Source organism: Alosa alosa, chromosome 13 (genome assembly GCF_017589495.1).
Source record: "Alosa alosa isolate M-15738 ecotype Scorff River chromosome 13, AALO_Geno_1.1, whole genome shotgun sequence".
NCBI classification, from domain to species: Eukaryota; Metazoa; Chordata; class Actinopteri; order Clupeiformes; family Clupeidae; genus Alosa; species Alosa alosa.
Window position 1 is genome coordinate 27,731,587 of NC_063201.1, and position 18,295 is coordinate 27,749,881.

Genomic DNA, 18,295 nt, shown 5'->3' on the forward strand with positions numbered 1-18,295 from the left:
TTGATGCCACCTACTTACTGACTTCAAATGTATATTTGACGGCTGCCTCAAATTTAGCATTTGTCATGTTGCTTACCCACAGCTGAGACCTTGGTCTTGAAATCTCAGCTAAAGATAGATTCTTCCCATTTAACTGCACATTGCACTCTAATGTAATTTAATATGACCTTAGGTTTTATGCATTTTAAGTTTTTTTTCATGTTGCAAACATTGGTCTATAAAATGAATACAATTGAATCATGAAGTGGTGTGGGTGAGTCTTTCTGCTCAGCTCTATTGAGTAGATAGTGGATGTGTGAATGTTTAGCTTCCATGTAAATATTCCCATGCGTGTCTCACTGCACTGACATATTAGGAAGGAACAGCAACTAAAGCAGCCATGCCATTCAAGTCAACTCTCATATGGGTCAGGTCAGGTGTGTGTCTATGTGTGTGTGTGTGTGTGTGTGTGTGAACATATCTGATACCACTCAGCAAACCTGTCTCGATGCCAAAATTTCCCTCACGGGATCAAAAGAGTATATATACTTATATAGAATGTTGGTTTGCTGAATTTAAAGCTGAGGGCTTGTAAAATCCTATCACCTGGGAAATGTCACCACCTGCTGGCTACATATGGCACTGTGTGAGTCTCAGGCACTTATAATAATACACCCATTTAAAAAAAAACAAAGAATGATTTACAAGGATGAGATTAATATATATTATTTGTTTATTGAATATATTTACAAACAAGCACATGCAAGGAGCTTGACTGACTTGGGTGACTTTGCAAGGACTTAGTACATATGTATTAAGTGTGCTACTAGCGGGCTATACCATAAAGAGCTACACCACCCACCGACAGGCACACACAGGCACACACACTTACTCACACATACACACAACACCAGATAGATAGAGAGAAAGATAAACGAAAGAGAAACAGCTAAATGGCTTCCACAAGTTACAGAAATCACATAAACTATGAAACATCTAATTTTCATTAAATAAATATCATATTCACACATAAGCATATATATCTATATGTACTGATGAAAAAGAACAAAACAAATTTAAAAAAAACATTAATTCCTGATATTCATTTTCTAATCTTGTGCCAAATTCTGCAATATTCCACAGGGGAAAAGATGGTATGACATTGATTACAGTGACAGGACAAATGGAACATGTTTTTCAAGTGATCCAGAATATACCTATCTCCATCAACAAGAATGTCAGTATTCCCATCACCGTCAACAAGAATGCCAGTTCTCTCTGATCCACCACTCCTCCTCAGCATTCCCCTTCTCATTTCCTTGATCGTGAATACAGCTACTGCAGATAGCCTGAAACTCAGGACTTATAAGGATGCATATCTGACACAGTTGTTGTCTAATTGTCACGTATTGCAAAACCCTCTTGTCTGTCACTGAAATGCAAAGAAAAGGCATAGATTTCAACCAAGAAATAAACAAACTAGTGTCACATACACAATCACACCGGTGTCTGATCTAGCTATTTGAACTTTGTGTTTCTTCTGTCCTTGACATTTATTCATTTTGTTATCCTTTATTTTTATATTTTTAGATAAACAGATAAGAATCTGTATGGACATGTTGGCACCATGCTGCAGTTCTGGGGTATCGAGCAAAATCAGAGCCATAGCTAACTAGCTAAGGTGAGCTCCAATAGAAATCTCAACCTCTAAATCACAAACATCTACACGGCTTGTCTGGCGCATTCCCGAGTCCCTTCCTGTCCAGCAGAAGGCCCTCCTGAGTCTTTCAGAGTCCCCAACCTGACTCCCCCTCTACTGTGGCCCTGAAAGTGGTAGACCTGGCCTCGAGCCGTCACTGAGCTCAGCTCGACAGGTGGCGGACACCCTCAGATGCACCCAGGCTAGCATGGACTGGATCCACACAGCGCAGCTCTCCACAAAAAAAGCCCAGGCTATTGTGGAGAGAGAGGAGCGAACCAGCAGCAGACCTGGAGCAGGCAGATGGAGGCCTGAGAGAGAAGGAGAACGGCAGTTGTGCTGCATGAGGGCTTGACTAGCAGCTGTCAGCACATCCAGCTGATGCCATTTGTAGAAGAAGCTGAGCGCAGCCCTCACAGTCGATCTGTTGTACTCGTGAGTGCTTTAGGCACAGCGCACACCATGCTCCCAGAGCTCAACCTATGACCCTTCCAGTTTCATGGGTTCATTTATGGATGACGTGATGATCCACAAAGAACTTTTCAGCATGGGGTTTAAGTTGGAATGACTAAGTCAACGTTCTACCAAGAGCCTCCTATTAATGTTCTGCTTAGGAGCTATAAGAAGGATAGCACAAAGATGTTTTATAAAATGCTTCAGAGAATAAACACCAGAACCTTTAAGTGTGATCTATATAGAGTCCAAACAGAGCAGCCAAGGGTTCTCCCAGTGAGCTTGTTCTTCTCAGTGCAAAGGTTGATGAATGACAGGACCTCGATATTGTGCCATGCAGCTCCGGACATCACCACTTTATCGGAAAATATTCAAAACTAACAAATGGAACTAATAAAAGACATCAAATCACCATGATCAAAACGTGAACACAAAGGGCTACTCAATCCATAAGCCTGTCGTACAGTACAGCGTATGCATAGTCATCAATACCAAGCCTACAGTGCTATCAAACAATCATACTAATTAAAAGATTGTTGAGAATAAACATGAAGACAGACCATCACACCACCCTGTAGTACTACTTCTACTGATAGGAACAATAATGACAGTTTAATAATATGATGCAATGACAGATGCTTTGGGGAAGACACATTTAGATAAGTAACTTGCCGGAGCAAGTGTGTTGTATTGAGTTACTTAATTAAGTACGGTTTTAGATGAATAATTTGAGGGATTTGGCAGATTAAGCAGATCAACAAGCATACAATAGGGCCACAAACACGTTGCTTCCTCAGAGGGAGTGGAACAAGCGAGATATTTTTTTGTCTGTTTTCAGAAAGAGAGAGAAGAGAGGGAAAGAATTGCCTTAAGTATTCACAGACAGACGTTTAAGGGTCTGTCCATTTTTATGTGTTAAGTGCATTGCATTTTGCTCACTCTGTGCATATGTCGAGGTTGCATTCACTGGCTAATATCTAAATTGGTAGTGATTTGTGCCTTTGCCAAATACATTCCAATGAAAGTTTATCTTTTTTGTAAATGTCTAGCCTTTTTTTAAAAATCTAGCATATATTTCTAGTCTCAGGGACTTGCTATGTGTTATCAGTATCTTCCATTCTTACATTATTTCTAAATGATATACCAATGAGGTAATGTTTAACTCTACTTTTTTTCTTGTTTATCTATCTGTCTATCTATCTTGGAAAATCAGTCTATATTCATATAGTATATTTGTATATGTATAATTTATACAGTATGTTTTTTGACATTATTTAAGCCAAATGCCAACATTAGAATAAAACATCTTACACATCACAAACCAGGCAACTGGGATAGGAGATTAACACTAAACATCTACAAGCTACTACTCAAGTCACATTACATATTCAATCCTTTTTCTGTTATTTATTTTTGTTTTGGGGTCTTCCCCTTTTTGACCTTAACTGATCAGAAGGGCATTACAGAGGTCAGAGGTCACATGATGAGAGAGGTGTAGCCAATAGGCACCAGGCCCTCCTTGTCTCCTTGACGACAGCGAATCCAATCTTGGTCCACACTTCCCAGCACAATGAGCTCCTCCCCCTTTTGGAAAGTCAGCTCCGTCCCCGAGCCCGAATGGTCACAAAGTGTTCGCACCGCCCTGATGAACAGATGGGTAGACCAATCACATCACTGTGATTAATAATCATACTCACAGGCCTCTAAAAGAAAGTCTTAAAAGGACTTTCCAACCATTGCTAATTCGCTTTATGCACAAAAGGCTCTTTAGCCACCGGTGCAGCGTCAGCTGTGTTGTAACTACATCTCCAGTTATATTCTGCTCCTATCGTGTTCACTCAGACACTGAATATATTGTTTATGCCCAACAGGGCAACTATTCAACTTTGACACACTAATAAATCGTTCACGTTTTTATATTTACTAAGTGCAACACCTAACCGGGTCCATGTTAACAGGTACACTGAAACAACAGCCACTACAACACACCTGATGCTCCACCGGAAATAAATGAGCTGGCTAAAGAGCCTTCCGTGCATAAAAATGAAAAACTTTCAAAATATGTCGATGCACTAACCCACAATCATACACCTAGCTTCAGAATGTTTACCATAGCATTGATGAAATGTATACTAATTTTATTATAGCAATAACAATAACATTATTTTATTATAGTATAACATTAGTCCAGTGGGGTGTACTACGAATCTCGATTAGTGGGTTAGCGAGGTATGTGCGCTCAAAACCAGGCTATGCTGTGACACGAAAGTGGATCTGTTTTAGTGTCGCTATATCACCATGGTATCTTATGCTATCAACCAAACCTGGTCGGGAGGAGGTTATGTGCTAAGTTGTAGCTCAAATCGTGAAATCTACTGCGCCCACTGACCAATCAATTGTCTTAAAAACGAAGTTCTCTCACGTGTAGGATTCTGTCATATATCTGACAGGTGGAGCTCCGCCTCTACTAACATTTTGGATCTCGAATGTGCTTTAATAGTGCTGTGCGTGCAAATATTCCACTATGGACGTGCATACCATACAACAACTGATGACAATTGATTTATTTGATGTTATAGGTTAGACACAAAAAATTACCGCAGTGTAGATTAAGCTATCGCTCATGAATGCGGAGGTAATTGTTTTTAAATAGAGGCGGTCTTGTGTGTCTCCACATTTCATGATTGGCCAACGTCATCCCAACACCGAGAACGCGCACAGATCTGAGCTGAAAGCCTAGTTTGACAAATATATCACATAACTGCTATCGTAGTATCACTTAACGTATACCCCTGAGTCAAGGCTTTGTCAAGCCTTGATATGTCTACATAGCCTAGATATATCTAATGTGCTTCGTAGTATACCCCACAGGAGAGTAAAGATGGCCTGCATGTTCTGATTGTTCTGATGTTCTGAAGACTCCTACCTGGTGGGTTTTGGTTTGTCTTGAGTTTCTTCTCTCTTTTTCTCGGCGGGTTTCGCTTGCTTCGCCTCCACATGGATCCTGTCGGGCAGAGAGGGCTGGCTGCCGCTGACCATACGTGCGAGGACAGATACGCTGGGAGCCAGCCACTGAGATGGACGCCTAGGAAATTTCCAGGAGGAGATCAAGACACAGTAATGAGGGTGGAGGAGCCACCAGAACAGACTAAATTGATTACACGACAGGAAATCATCACATATACAACGCACATGGATACACACACACACACACACACTCACACACTCACACACACACTGCACACCTAGCCTGTGGGGTGTTCGCTGGAGGGTTGCAGGAATTCTTGGAGGCTCCGAATAGCCTCTCTAGCCCCCATGGCACGGCCACACTGTTAGCCCAGGAAGAGGCCTCCTCCTGGGGCTGGGAGCGGAGGATGTCTGGGCCTCTGCGGGAGTCTGGGGATGTCCCTGTGGTAGTGTCTTCAGAGGAGGATCCTAGAGAGTTGAGGTTGTGTCCTAAACGCTCGCCCCAGCGGACAACTGCCCCCCAGCCCTGATGGAGCACCTGCCCTGCCTGCTGGGACAGGCTGCTGTACTCACTCTCCTCAGGAGGGGGCGCTATGTCTTTCTCCCGCACCCACTGAAGCTGAGGGCTTGTCTCTCCCTTACTGGCAAATGCTGAGACAGGCACTGGGCCACGACAGGATGACTGGACTACCCCTCCGGCCAACGGCTTGGCCAAGCTCGAGAGAGCTGTGTTCTGATTGGATGGACATGATTCTGGCCTTCCTACATCATGCTCTGACACACTCTCCAGGCGATGCCCTTGAACCGGGCCCCAGGGAGAGACCCCGAAGCCCAGCTCCTGATTGGGTGGGCTGGTTAAATCTGGGCTGTGATTGGTCGGAGGGTCAGCAGGGGAGGCGGGGTCAAAGTGGTGGTGTTGGAAGAGCAGGTCAAGGTTAAAGGTCAAGAGGGACAGAGGCTGGAGTAGGAGGAGGAGCTCTTCAAAGAGAGGCTGGCAGGAAGTGAGCGACAACCTCATGAAGGAGTTTGGACGATAGTATGTCAACAACACGTCTGGGAAACATGGACAGGGGGGAGAGAGAGAGAGAGAGAGAGAGAGAGAGAGAGAGAGAGAGAGAGAGAGAGAGAGAGAGAGAGAAGTATAGTGAGTATGCATACTCACATGGAGAGCATGTTGAACATTCTTAAGAAATATAAGATCATTACTGATGAAAAGGTGATGTACAAACATACCACTACATGTCTGCAGATGGGAGATCCAATAATCCAGCAGTTTGGTGCTGCAGGATAGAACGCATAGTAAATGACTGACACACATTTGATAATCTCTCAATCACATATGCCCACGTGAACACACAAACACAAACACACACTGCTGGCATGTCTTCTAGCATCATCTGTCACTTCACATTCCTACTCATGACACGGACTACTCCAGATCATGCCAAGCTGTGTGGGTATGTGTGTATGTGTGTGTGTGTGTGTGTGTGTGTGTGTGTGGGGGTATATGTGTGCGTGTGTGTGTATGTTTGTGTTTGTGAAATGTGTTAGAAGGGGTTGGGGCTAGAGCAGGGCTTACTTGAGGAGGCCGAGCAGAAAGGCGTTGAACCTGTGTCCACTCTGCCTCAGCTGGGGCAGGTCAGCCACTCTAGCCTGCAGGCTGTGCAGGCCCTGGGTCCTGGGGCCTACAGGAGAGACAGAGACAGAGACAGAGACAGAGAGAGAGATTTATGTAGATATATCTGCAAGTGTAGGCATATAATAATGTGTTTACAATAATAGTTTTTTTTTTCTACAGTATAGCACTATTACTGAAGCTATTACTGTCCTTTTAATACCATTTTTATATATTTTTTTTCTTTCCTTTCATTATTTCATTTTATCTCTATACCAATACTTATGTAAAGTTGATCATTAACATGTTATACTTGTAGCTTTGGCAACAGTGACTTTACTCATTCATGCCAATAAAGCACCATTTGATTTGATTTGATTTGATTGAGAGAGAGAGAGAGAGAGAGAGAGAGAGACTTTAGACACCAAACACATCTAGCTAACATTGTGGAAAAGAGCTAGCCTGGCTAGCGCCACCACTTCTCAATGAGACGTGGTCTGGGAACCAAATGTTCATTTTCTCGTATTTGAAAAAAATGGCCAGATCCGTTTATTGGGTGCCACGGATGTCTATCAAATGCGTCTGTGCATAGCTCATCATCGTCTTGCTTTCCCACCTGTTCTGTGATTGGTTCCCTATCTCAGGCGAAAATTTGCTCCATGGTCTCCAGGCTGCCTTAGCAGCGTGAATCAAATCGCGCGCAAGGCAGCATGGGAACACCCAGGCTAGAAAAGAGCATGTGTATGAGTGTGTGCATGTGTGTGTGTATGCGTACATGTCTGTGAGTCTGTGTGTGTGTGTGTGTATGTGTGGCGCCTGTATAAAAGGAGAGAGAGAACAGTGACTGAGACTAAGTGACTCAACTCTACAGGGATCTGTGGTATCTGTGGGAGAGAGAGAGAAAGGGCTAGAGATAGAGGGAGAGAGAGATAACACATGGCTGTTGTTTTGATCTTATCTCACATTTACCTGGCTTGGTGGAGGCCTGCACCAGTCCCCAAGGTGAATTTGGCCTCCTGCCTGCGATCAGGTCACTTTGGTGGGGCTTGAGTCCGTCGGACAGCAGGCTGCGAAGGGATGGGCACAGACACTGCAGCACCAGTCGGCCCAGCGTTGGGTTTATACTACTGTCCCCAGAGAGTGCCTGCAAAGGCACCGCAGAGAGAGAGAGAGAGAGAGAGAGGGAGGGAGAGAGAGAACGAGAGAGAGAGAGAGAAACAGAAATGTGGAGGAAGATGAAAGAAGAAAGCAGATGGATGGAGGATAATGGTAAAAAATAGCAATGTGGTATTAATGCACGGCCAAAGGGACCAGGAGTAAATCAGAAAACAAATGGGGAGTGAGAGAGAGAGATGGAGAGAGAGATGGAGATAGAGAGAGAGATGGAGAGAGAGATGGAGATAGAGAGAGAGAGATGGAGAGAGAGAGAGAGATGGAGAGGGCAGAGTAGTGTTCAAATATAATAATAAAACAGATTGAGTTCACCATATCAGAAGGGATGAGTAATATGAAGAAGTGGAAAATAAATACAGGCAGAGAGATGGAGAGAGACAGAGAGAGAGAGAGAGAGACAGAGAGAGAGAGATGACACAAACACAGTAGGTGAGAGTGAGGTTAGTACACAGAGCAATTAAATCTACTGAGTGACTGAGACTACATCAGTACCTTATCTACCGAGAGGGACTGGAAGAGGGTAAGAGAGGAGGAGGAGGATGGGGGGGGTGAGGAGGAAACGGAGAGAGAAGACAAAGCAACAGTTACTGAACAACACAGGGCTCTAAGGCAACGGCTGATGCTTTTAACAGTGACACTGAGCAAGAAAATGTGACATTCATATGGAACACTCATAGTCATAATGTAAATAAGATATGCTTGGTATCAGGCATTCATACGGAACACTCATAGTCATAATGTAAATAAGATATGCTTGGTATCAGGCATTCATACGGAACACTCATAGTCATAATGTAAATAAGGTATGCTTGGTATCAGGCATTCATATGGAACACTCATAGTCATAATGTAAATAAGGTATGCTTGGTATCAGGCATTCATACGGAACACTCATAGTCATAATGTAAATAAGGTATGCTTGGTATCCCGACAGGTATGAACAAATAATAGGTATTATTAAGAATAAATGTTTGTGAGTCTCAGGAGTACAACATCTGTGTCAGTTGCATTGTAAAAGGGATGAATGAGGGAATGAGCACTGGACAAACCTTCTGCACCAGAGTCCTAGAGGAGCTGAACTGAGCCAGGATAGCCTCCACTGCCAGGCTGACCGCACTGACCAGAGCTACAGAGTTACAGAGAACAGCACACAGTTAAATACACATAGACCCACACACACACAAAAGCATACTGCGCACAGATACACACAAAAAAACATTGCCTACAGACACATACACACACACACACCTCTTTTCTCCTGCAGGCATTGAGAGGACAGGCTTGAACCTCTCAAGGCGGAGCTTGCATCATCATCATCGCCCATCCAGGCCCCAGCCTTTTGTACAGACCCAGCGAATGAGAGACTGCGAACTGCTGAGGGAGGGGAAAAACAGACAGGTGTAAAATTCTAGTGGAGGAATTGATAGTATTACCTCAGATGTAATTACTTAGCATCAGTGGTGAATTAATGCTTTAAAACTTAAATTAAATTAAATTTAATTAAACTTCTTCACAAACTCTTTTGGATCAGTACGAATCAGGCTGTCCCTTAGGAATTCTCCCTTAAAGTCCTTTTTTGTCATGACATTTTTTTTGACTTCATTAACTTAGATTTCAAACACTGCATGCATTTGAACACACACATTCAAAAGTAGAAGGAAGAACAGGCGACACCAAACTGGAGGGAGAACACACTAACACAGAAAAGGACTAAAATAATGCAAACATGCTGTCAGATAGAATAAAAAGTTTACTATTCTTTGCAGAATTAACATCAGTTATATAAATGCAGTCAGATGCATTTATATAGACAAAGCACACAGATTTTGTCATGTACAGACTCCAAAAAGCTAGAGAAGATTAGGCATATTAGCATCCTGAAGTGTTTGCATTTAAAACACATGTAAATGGCAGAAAGGTGATCTGTGAGAATGGAATCCATGATAATCTGAGTTAGCTCTCTCCATTATCATTATCTTGCTAAAAGAATTAGATCCTTTCCAATAAGCTGTGCCACAGAAGCACATGCACAGGAGCAGAAGCACAGGGATACATACCCCCTCCCTTCCAACCACATAACAGTCAGCAGCACACAGCTCTGCTGTACAGCTGACAGACACACACACTCACACACAGAGACAGGCAGACAGGCTATAACACAAACAGAGCAGCTAGGCAGACGGGGTGTTGGACGGACGGACAGACAGTCCGAGAGTGAGAGGAGAGAGAGCACAGAGAACGTAGAGAGGTCCCTTACTCAGAGCACATGATGGACGTGGTGGTGCCTGCTGGGGGAGATTGGGAGTGGGGGGCTCCTGCAGCGGAGCCCTGATGGGGGGCGTGTAGAGGTAGGGGTAGTAGAGTGGGGCAGCTAGGGCAGGGAGCGTGTGACTGCGGGGGAAGAGTGGCGAGCACAAGCCGGACGCGTCCAGCCCTGGACCCGGGAGCCCAGACCTGTGAGGGGGCGAGATCGCGCCTACGGGGGAGAGGCGGGGAGGAGCACCTTTGTGCAGAGGGCAGTTTTTGGGGTGGTAGAGGTAGCAGGTGGGTAGGGGTGGGGGCTGTTTTACTCTTGCAGAGCCCAAGGACGTCATCTGGTCTAAAGACAAGTCCCATGGGATGCCTGAGTCACTCTTCCGGTGGAGCGTCATCACATGCTGTGAATCAGAGTTGATCTGCTTGTTTGAGAGTGGGTAGCTTGGGGCCTTTTGTGTCTTAGCATATTTTAGCATCTCAATGTTTTTGTATGGAGTTGTGTTGCCATCATTACATATGTCTTCTCCAATGTTTTTGGAGTCAGATGTCTTTCCCTTATTCTGAGGATAATACAGAGAGTCTACATTATAACTTAAATCTGTGGAGACCAAGCTATTCATATTACTGTGGGAGTCGCTATCAATCTTATTAGTAGTAGGTCTTTCACTGCAGTACAGAGAATCAAGATTACTTTTAGAAACTGTATTGTGGAGGTAGAGTGAATCTATGTCGCTGTTGATGTCTTCATTCAAGAAAACAGAGTCATCTACATTGTGGTTCAAATCAGAGCAGTAGAGAGAATCAGAGTAGGTCTGACTAACACAGTCGGAGGTTGGACATGTTTTGGTTTCAAGGTCTGCCTGTCCGCGAGCAGAGCTTCCAGGCTGGGCCCTGTAGAGGCTGTTTCTGCCCGTCAGGAGGGGGGGTGGCATGGGGTAGGAGTGCAGGAAGTACGCGGAGGGGGGTGCTTGGGGACGGGCGAGAGAGAGGGGGGGCGAGGACACTGCACCAGGGGTAAGTGAGTAGAGCGGAGGCAAAGGTGGAGTGGGAGGGGGCAATGGAGTGTTTAGAGGGAAAGGTGGATGGATGGTGGATGGATGATGGAGGGATGCAGATGTGAGGGAGAGAAGCAATGGAGAAAAACGGTGAAGGGGATTCAGGCAACAGGAGGGAGGGAGAGAGAAATGGAGAAAATGTTAGTGTCATTTTGAACGCGTGGAAGAAAGAGAGAGGGAGAGAGAGAGAGAGTAAGAAAGAGAGAAAGAAAGAGAGAGAATTTACATATGAAATCACCCCTGAGAGAAAGTAAAAAGTCCATCTCCACCACATGCACAGAATTTGCACACATCATACTCTGAATTACATCTGAGGACAAACACATAGCACAGTACAGCACACGGCAACACAACACATGGAGGTGGACTAGAGGACCCAGATAACAGCAGACCGTGGGCCACTTCCGGCCCAGACTCGTCTGCTGTATGAGGGCTATGATGTCTGGATTATGATCACACAACACAAACATAACCCATTTTCAGCCTAGTAGCTGCCCTTTAGCAAAGCAATCAAACATTCTGTCAGGAGCTATGCTCATTGACCTTTGGAAACTTCCTAACTTTTTCCTCAGCCTGCTGATGTCCCTGCTCTCCTGTCAAACTATAGAAATAAACTATAAGAATTAAATCACCACACCCTATATTATTCTAACTAAAACACATTATTTCATGTCTGTGAGAATATGATGCTAATATCGTTTTAGCAGTTCAAAGGCAAAGATCTGCGATCCAAAGCAGAGGTTTTAGGTAGGCTACATCTACACTGAAATTACATGTATTCATATCAAATGTATTAACTCACATTATTTTCCACATACAACATGACCGTGGTTACATGTTTAAATGGATAGTGTTGATTTATCATTTAAATCCAGTGGCTACTACTTTCACCCTGTTACCAGTAAGTAGGTAACAGTAGCTATGCTGAGTCACACACTTCTTCACAAACATTTTCAAGTTGTGTATTAAACACATTAGTTGATACACTGATAAAGAAACACATTTACACGGAAGTTATCATAGTAAAAGAAGGTGGAATACAATGACAACTACGACTACCGTACCTTGGGTTGCTCTCAGCTAACGTAAACAGAATGAGCTTTTCCTGTATTTTTTTCGTGAGTGTTTTTGTGCGCCTGTGATAGGTTCAGAGACTCAATGCCCGCCTACTTTACTCTTAAAGGTATACACACGTTAAATGACAGCTCAGCAGATTGACACTCATACTTACACATTCATTTATCATAGTAACACATTTAATACATTAGAAAACCTTGTACATGTTTGTAATATGTATCATTTTGTACAGTTTTCTGTACAAATGTGTTAGGTCATATACATCCTACTTAATGTCCAAAACACAAAGTAGTGCCCCAGATATCTGGGCTTTCCTCTCTGAAGTGGAATAATGAAATACTTTATTTATGTTGCTGAGAACGCAGGTGAGCTCATGCAATTAGGAAAATAAGTAGGTCAGGGAAAAAATCTAATCTTTAAAACACATAAAATGTATTTTGTTTGTTTTCCAGAGCTAGTTGGTCTTCTTGGTCCACTGAATTACCATGAATGGGTCAGATGTAGCTTCAAGCTAATTTAATTTTGCATCACTGGATTGCTACAGCAGAACAAGCTGCTGGAGAAGAGCGATTACCACCCTAGAGCAGCAGAGTGATATTTACAGCTTGTACTGGATATACTGGCATGAGGTGTGTAACCTGAGCTGAGTCGATGGCTGCAGTCAGGCTGACGGAACAGTCCGGAAGGGGAGAGGTATAAAATGGCAGAGTCAAAGTCAAGAGGAACACAGATAGGACCCATCACATCAGGGAGGAGATAAAGAGATAAACACATAAATGCAAAACACAAGGATGAAGAGAGAGAGGTGGGAGAGAGAGAGAGAGGGAGCTATGAATAATTAGGCGTGGATTGTAAAAATTTCCCCACAGGTTCCATTAACATGCATTACTAGACGCAGTAAGTAAGATTACCTGTGGTTCTAAATCAGTTTAAGTTAAATATTGAGGTTTAGGTGGCCTAATGAATCACACTTTATATCTAGAATTTCTTGCCTGAAATTATTCAAATAATTATTTCAGTCATGCCGTGTGTAGTTAATGCTACAGTGTGTGTATTGCATTTAATTAGTGTTATATTATTGATCAATTAAATCTATATAGAAAATGAAATTTATCATTTTCACTTGTATATCTTGCTGTTTATTTGCTGTGTGTTTCAATGGTTGATTTGCATATGGAAAACCTATATTATATGGAAAATAAGTTTTATCCAACATAATACACATTTTACATATACAAATATATGTATTGTGTAGGATTCTGTACAGACTGCTGGATGTATCTCACAGTATAGGGCAGGGGCACTTAGCTGTACTTAACGCCTGCAGAGATCATGAATGATTGAATAAGCATAGATGACATCACATGCAATGACAGCAACATAAAGGTCTCTGCAGCATCCAGCATCTCTACACCTACCGAATAGGCCACAACCCCATCTAATCTGGCAGTGATTGAGTGAGTGCCATCCAACTGACTGATGAGTCATGGGTGGCTGGAACCTGACTCTGGACCATTTCTGGTACGGTTTTGGCCCTGACATGGTGTGATTCTGCACCAGCTGCTCTCTTGGGTTAGCTGAGTCTGCCAGTTCTTGCCTTTCATTCCCAGCCCTGTTCTTACTCATGCACTGAAAGCCTTCTGCTCTGCCTAAAAGGGATATGCTGGAATTGCGATGGACACCAGACACAATGAGACACAAACTCACCTGTTGTTCTCGACTCCAAGGTTCTCCCTCCATCGGCTCTTCCTCTCACCTGCACTTCCTCCTCCTCTTCCCTTCGCTTCCCATCCCCCGCCCGTTCAGCTCCCATATTCCACAGGTTCCCCTCGCTGGCAGAGCAGCCAATCCGCTGCGAGGGGTGGGGCTCTGCCTGTCCGTCCCCCTCGAGGGTGAGGTGACGCATCTCCCTGAAGAGGGACAGTGAGGCGGGTGTGGGCGGTGGCATCAGGAAGGAGGCCTCGGCCTGAGAGGTGTACTCCCACTGACTGCCGTCCCCACCATTCTTTCCCCGCCTCCACTTCAGGTTGTACAGGAAGTCCGGGTCCGGTGTTGTCACAGTCGGATCCGGCTCAGGCTCAGCTGGAGCCGGCAGGGAGCTCTGCTTACTTCGGTTTCGCAGCTCTTTGAAGGTTGTGACCTTTGACCCCAATGTGACCTTGGGCAGGACGACCCCGCTGGTGCACTTCCTCAGCTCCCACGGAGAGGCCTCTGTGTCCGGGGTGAAGGCAATGAGCCAGTCAAAGCGGTCAGGCCGGGATGCGTTGGCAGGGACAGTGCAGGGCATCACTGGAGGAAGCTCAGGGGGTTTCGATGTCACGGGGGGACACGGGGGCAAAGGGCGGGGAGGTGGTGGGGGAGGCGTGTCAGGTAACTCAGATGAGTAGTCAAAGTTGTCAAAGGTGGCATTAGTGCTGTTTGCATTGCTGATTTCAGTGCTGTAATAGGCATCAGTACTCAGGCTAGTGTTAACACCGTATCCACAGCTGCAGCTGGAGTTAGTGCTGCTACCATTTTGCTTCCGTCTCCTGGCCATCTCTGTGAATGAGGTTGTTCTGAGGGCATCCCTCTTTGCCTCTCGTGTTCTATCTCCATACGTGTCATTTCCTGGAGACATGTCAGTTCCTCTGTGTTCGCCAAACTTTTCTGCCTCCCCCCATCCATCTATCCAAGCCCCCTTCATTCCTTTCGGTTCATACTTGCTCACTCTGTCTCCACCAATCTTCGTGTTTTCTCCACTCCGAGATAGTCTGGCTGGCTGAGGCTCAGGCCCAGGGGCAACTATGCTCTTCTCCTCCTCCTCTCCCTGGCTGCTGTCGAGGACCCCGCTGACACAGACCCCCAGCTCCGGGCTCAGCTTCAACAGCTCCGCCTGGGTGAGGCCAGCCAGTGCCAGCAGCTTCTGGATCTCCACGTCCAGGGCGTGGAAGGAAGGCGGAGGAGGCAGTGAGGGTGGCGGCGGGGGGATTTTGGGTGGGGAGGGCAGGGCAGGAGGAGGAGGGAGAGGAGGGGGTTTGGAGGTGGGGGGCGGGAGAGACATGGGTGACTGCTCGGCCTGAAGCTGGGCGCACCTGAGCGCCTCCCGACGTGCAAGGTGACGGGTCCTGGGGGGAGGGATGGGGGGTGTGGGGGAGGGGCACAGGAGCTGGCAGAGTAGAGGGTGAAGTAGGGTATGGCCTGAGAGGGGGGTGGTGGCAGGGGAGGAGGATCGGGAATAGGTTTCTTGATCAAATGTGAGGAAGGAGATGGTGAGCCGACAACACTGGATGTTGGAGAGGTGCTGGAGGATACTACAGGCGAGCTCTGCTCAATGTTTATATATGTGTGAGTCTCAGGTTGGGCGCTCACGTGTCTCACTGGAGGCTTGGGTGGACGAGGGGGCGGCTCCAGGGGTGAGGAGCTCAGAGAGTCTGGGACCGCCGGGTCATCCAAATCCGAGGGGCCACTGACGTCCACCCCAGCGTCGGAAAATTCCTGGGACTCACATGAGCTTTCGCCTTTGTACAGCTTCCAAGGAATGTCGATGTTCCCCATCTCGTCCAACACATCAGAGATGTCCTCATCTTCCAGGTCCAGTCCTGCTTCTTGAAGCTTCGCCAGATGGAACAGTTTCACCTGCCGGTTCACCTTCTCGAGTCTGTACAGGTGGTCCAGACGATCTCTCAGGCCCATTTCATCATCCAGCTCCCAACACACCACTTGAACAACATGATAGAACCGATCCATTTTCCCCAGTTCATCCATGGAATCCAAAAAGTTTAACAAACCAGGCTTTGTGCCAAATTGCTCTGTTTCCTCTTTGCAGTCTGAAAAATCAGATGAGGGAGAGCATGGAGCGGATGGGTAACCTTCATCCGGGGAGCATGGGGACATAGGATGACCCGAGGGGACATTAGGGTCGAGTGGAAGGATATGAGGCTGGGCAGTAGAAGAACGTGCTGATGGGTACCGCTCTGGGGCGTCCTGGTCTTGAGATGATAGTGAGTATGTATCAGGACAGTCCAGCTCCAGGTCAGAGCAGCTACTTATGGAGGTGGACGAGGAAGAGGTGGAGGAGGACAAGGAGAACTCCAGCATGGACGCTGGACAGTCACAACAGGACGGCACAAGAGTGTCGTCATCATCATCATCATCCCCATCATCTTCATCTTCCACTGACACCTGATTGTTTCCATTGGGATCTACACCTGGGGCAACAGGGACTTCAACGTCAGAGTCTTCTTCTCCCACCCTTTCTTTGTCTTCTGCCACTAAGATTTCTTCCTTCTTTTTATCAACCTGAGCGACTGGGCCTTTTGGGCCTTTCACTGCCTCTTTTGTTACCTCTATGGAACGATCTGGGTTCGTCTCAGCTTTGTTCTCCACCACTGGCTTCCGCTGCCAGTCCTCCTCCTCTTTGCGGGGTATGGAAGGCTGCTGCAGCTGCAGCTGCTGTCTCATGGTGATGGTGTTGTTGTTGTTGTGGTTGTGATTGAAGAGGCTGTTGCTGTCCTGCGGTGAACGACCATCGCAGCACAGGCAAGGCAGGCTTGGCTCGTTGCAGTTCGGGTCGGTCACAACAGGAGGCAAGTTGGACACGGCCTGTCTGCTCTTGGGCTTTGGATTGGCTGCACTTGACTGAGTTGTGTTTTTCTGTTGCCGGGCTACTGTAGGTTTGACTGTAGTGTTACGGCCAGCTTGGGCTCCCGAACGGAACCTGGAAGACTCAGGGGGACCTCGAGTGACCCGACGGGTGGAAGAGGTCGCTGTGTTGAGTGAAGTGTTCATATTTTTGTCTTCCCTCCTGGCACCTGGACCATGCGTCTTTGGGTCTGCCTGTCTGTTGGTTTCAAAGCGGCGAGGCCTTGCAGGAACAGAGGGACGGGAGGAGGAGTGCATTGTTGCAAGATTATGTTTTTTTAATGGTTGACTTTGAGGTGAAATCAAAGGATTCAATTTATATTTTACAGGAGGCTAGTTTCCAGACCACCACAAGCCCTCATGGTCACATCTTGGCCTAACTCAGGTCCTGAAATCCAAGGAAAGCATACAGTCAGAGTAGACACAAGCATAAAATGTACTATCCATCTCCGCCAATTTGATCACAGGCCTAACACATATCACATTACATGTAATTCATCTGCACCAGATTGTACTGCCCACCCTCACACCACATTTTAGCATAAAGCTGTATTATTGTAACGTTACACAGCAGTATTGCATTCTGCTCTCCTCTTGGAAACATTAGAATATATTCAAAATACACTAAATACATCAAAGAAGAACTAGGCCTAGCTGGGCCTGTAGCCTACTGGACAAGTAGGCTATGCACTGCAGTAGGCTATAATAGGCGAGTAAGACCAAGACCAAGACGAAAACCAAGAGCCAATTTAATGTCGTGTCATACTCTGAAAACATTTGGAAACTAATTAGCAATTATAATCATATTTCGGCATCCCAACCTACGCTGTTATTCCGCTCCGCTGAACGATCAGACGGCCGTCAAGGGAGATATATTTGCCTGCCTGTCTTTCTTCCGCATCCCTCTTTCCCCCGTACAAGTCTGACAATGAAAAACTAAATAAAAACCTAATGTCCTAATACAAATACTCATCCATGGAAATGCCTTTAAAACTACGAACAACAGCACATTTATGCGGATCATAAAATCCGCGTAATGGCAAACTGTTCTCTTACACATGATTTACTCCCGGCTATGCACTGCTCGTATCCAAAATGTCCTTGGACAAAACAAGGATGGGAACACAGAAAACACGATTCCCCGAACTATCGGCACTAGATAAAGGCAAATATATGTAAAAGAGAGCGGGAGAGAGAGAGAGATGGACAGGGCTTAGAGCTGTTTACATCATCTAAAGAAGTGCGGAAATTCTCCATCTTATTTACCAGTAACTGTGTCGACCCTAACGGGCCGATGGAGACAGGGAAAGGACGGAGGGAGGGGGCGCTTGCCTACCACCGCATCGCTGTGCTGCCTCCTCCGCTCGCTGCCAGAATGTTATTTTCCCATCTAGGTTAGGC

General features: G+C 45.7%; 1 protein-coding gene across 1 annotated transcript; it reads right to left on the minus strand.

Annotated features, from left to right (window-relative positions):
• Window positions 1-689: 689 nt before the first annotated feature.
• rusc1 (RUN and SH3 domain containing 1) lies at window positions 690-17,152 on the minus strand. Its single transcript, XM_048261940.1, has 13 exons — window positions 16,832-17,152; window positions 15,623-16,705; window positions 13,982-15,536; window positions 10,144-11,145; window positions 9,135-9,260; window positions 8,936-9,012; window positions 8,379-8,396; window positions 7,683-7,857; window positions 6,678-6,783; window positions 6,332-6,378; window positions 5,377-6,151; window positions 5,058-5,216; window positions 690-3,773 (listed from the first exon to the last, which is right to left on the minus strand). The coding sequence occupies exons 1-13, from the start codon at window positions 17,150-17,152 to the stop codon at window positions 3,608-3,610; spliced, it is 5,610 nt and encodes a 1,869-aa protein (XP_048117897.1). The 3' UTR covers window positions 690-3,607.
• Between the last annotated feature and the right edge of the window lie 1,143 nt (window positions 17,153-18,295).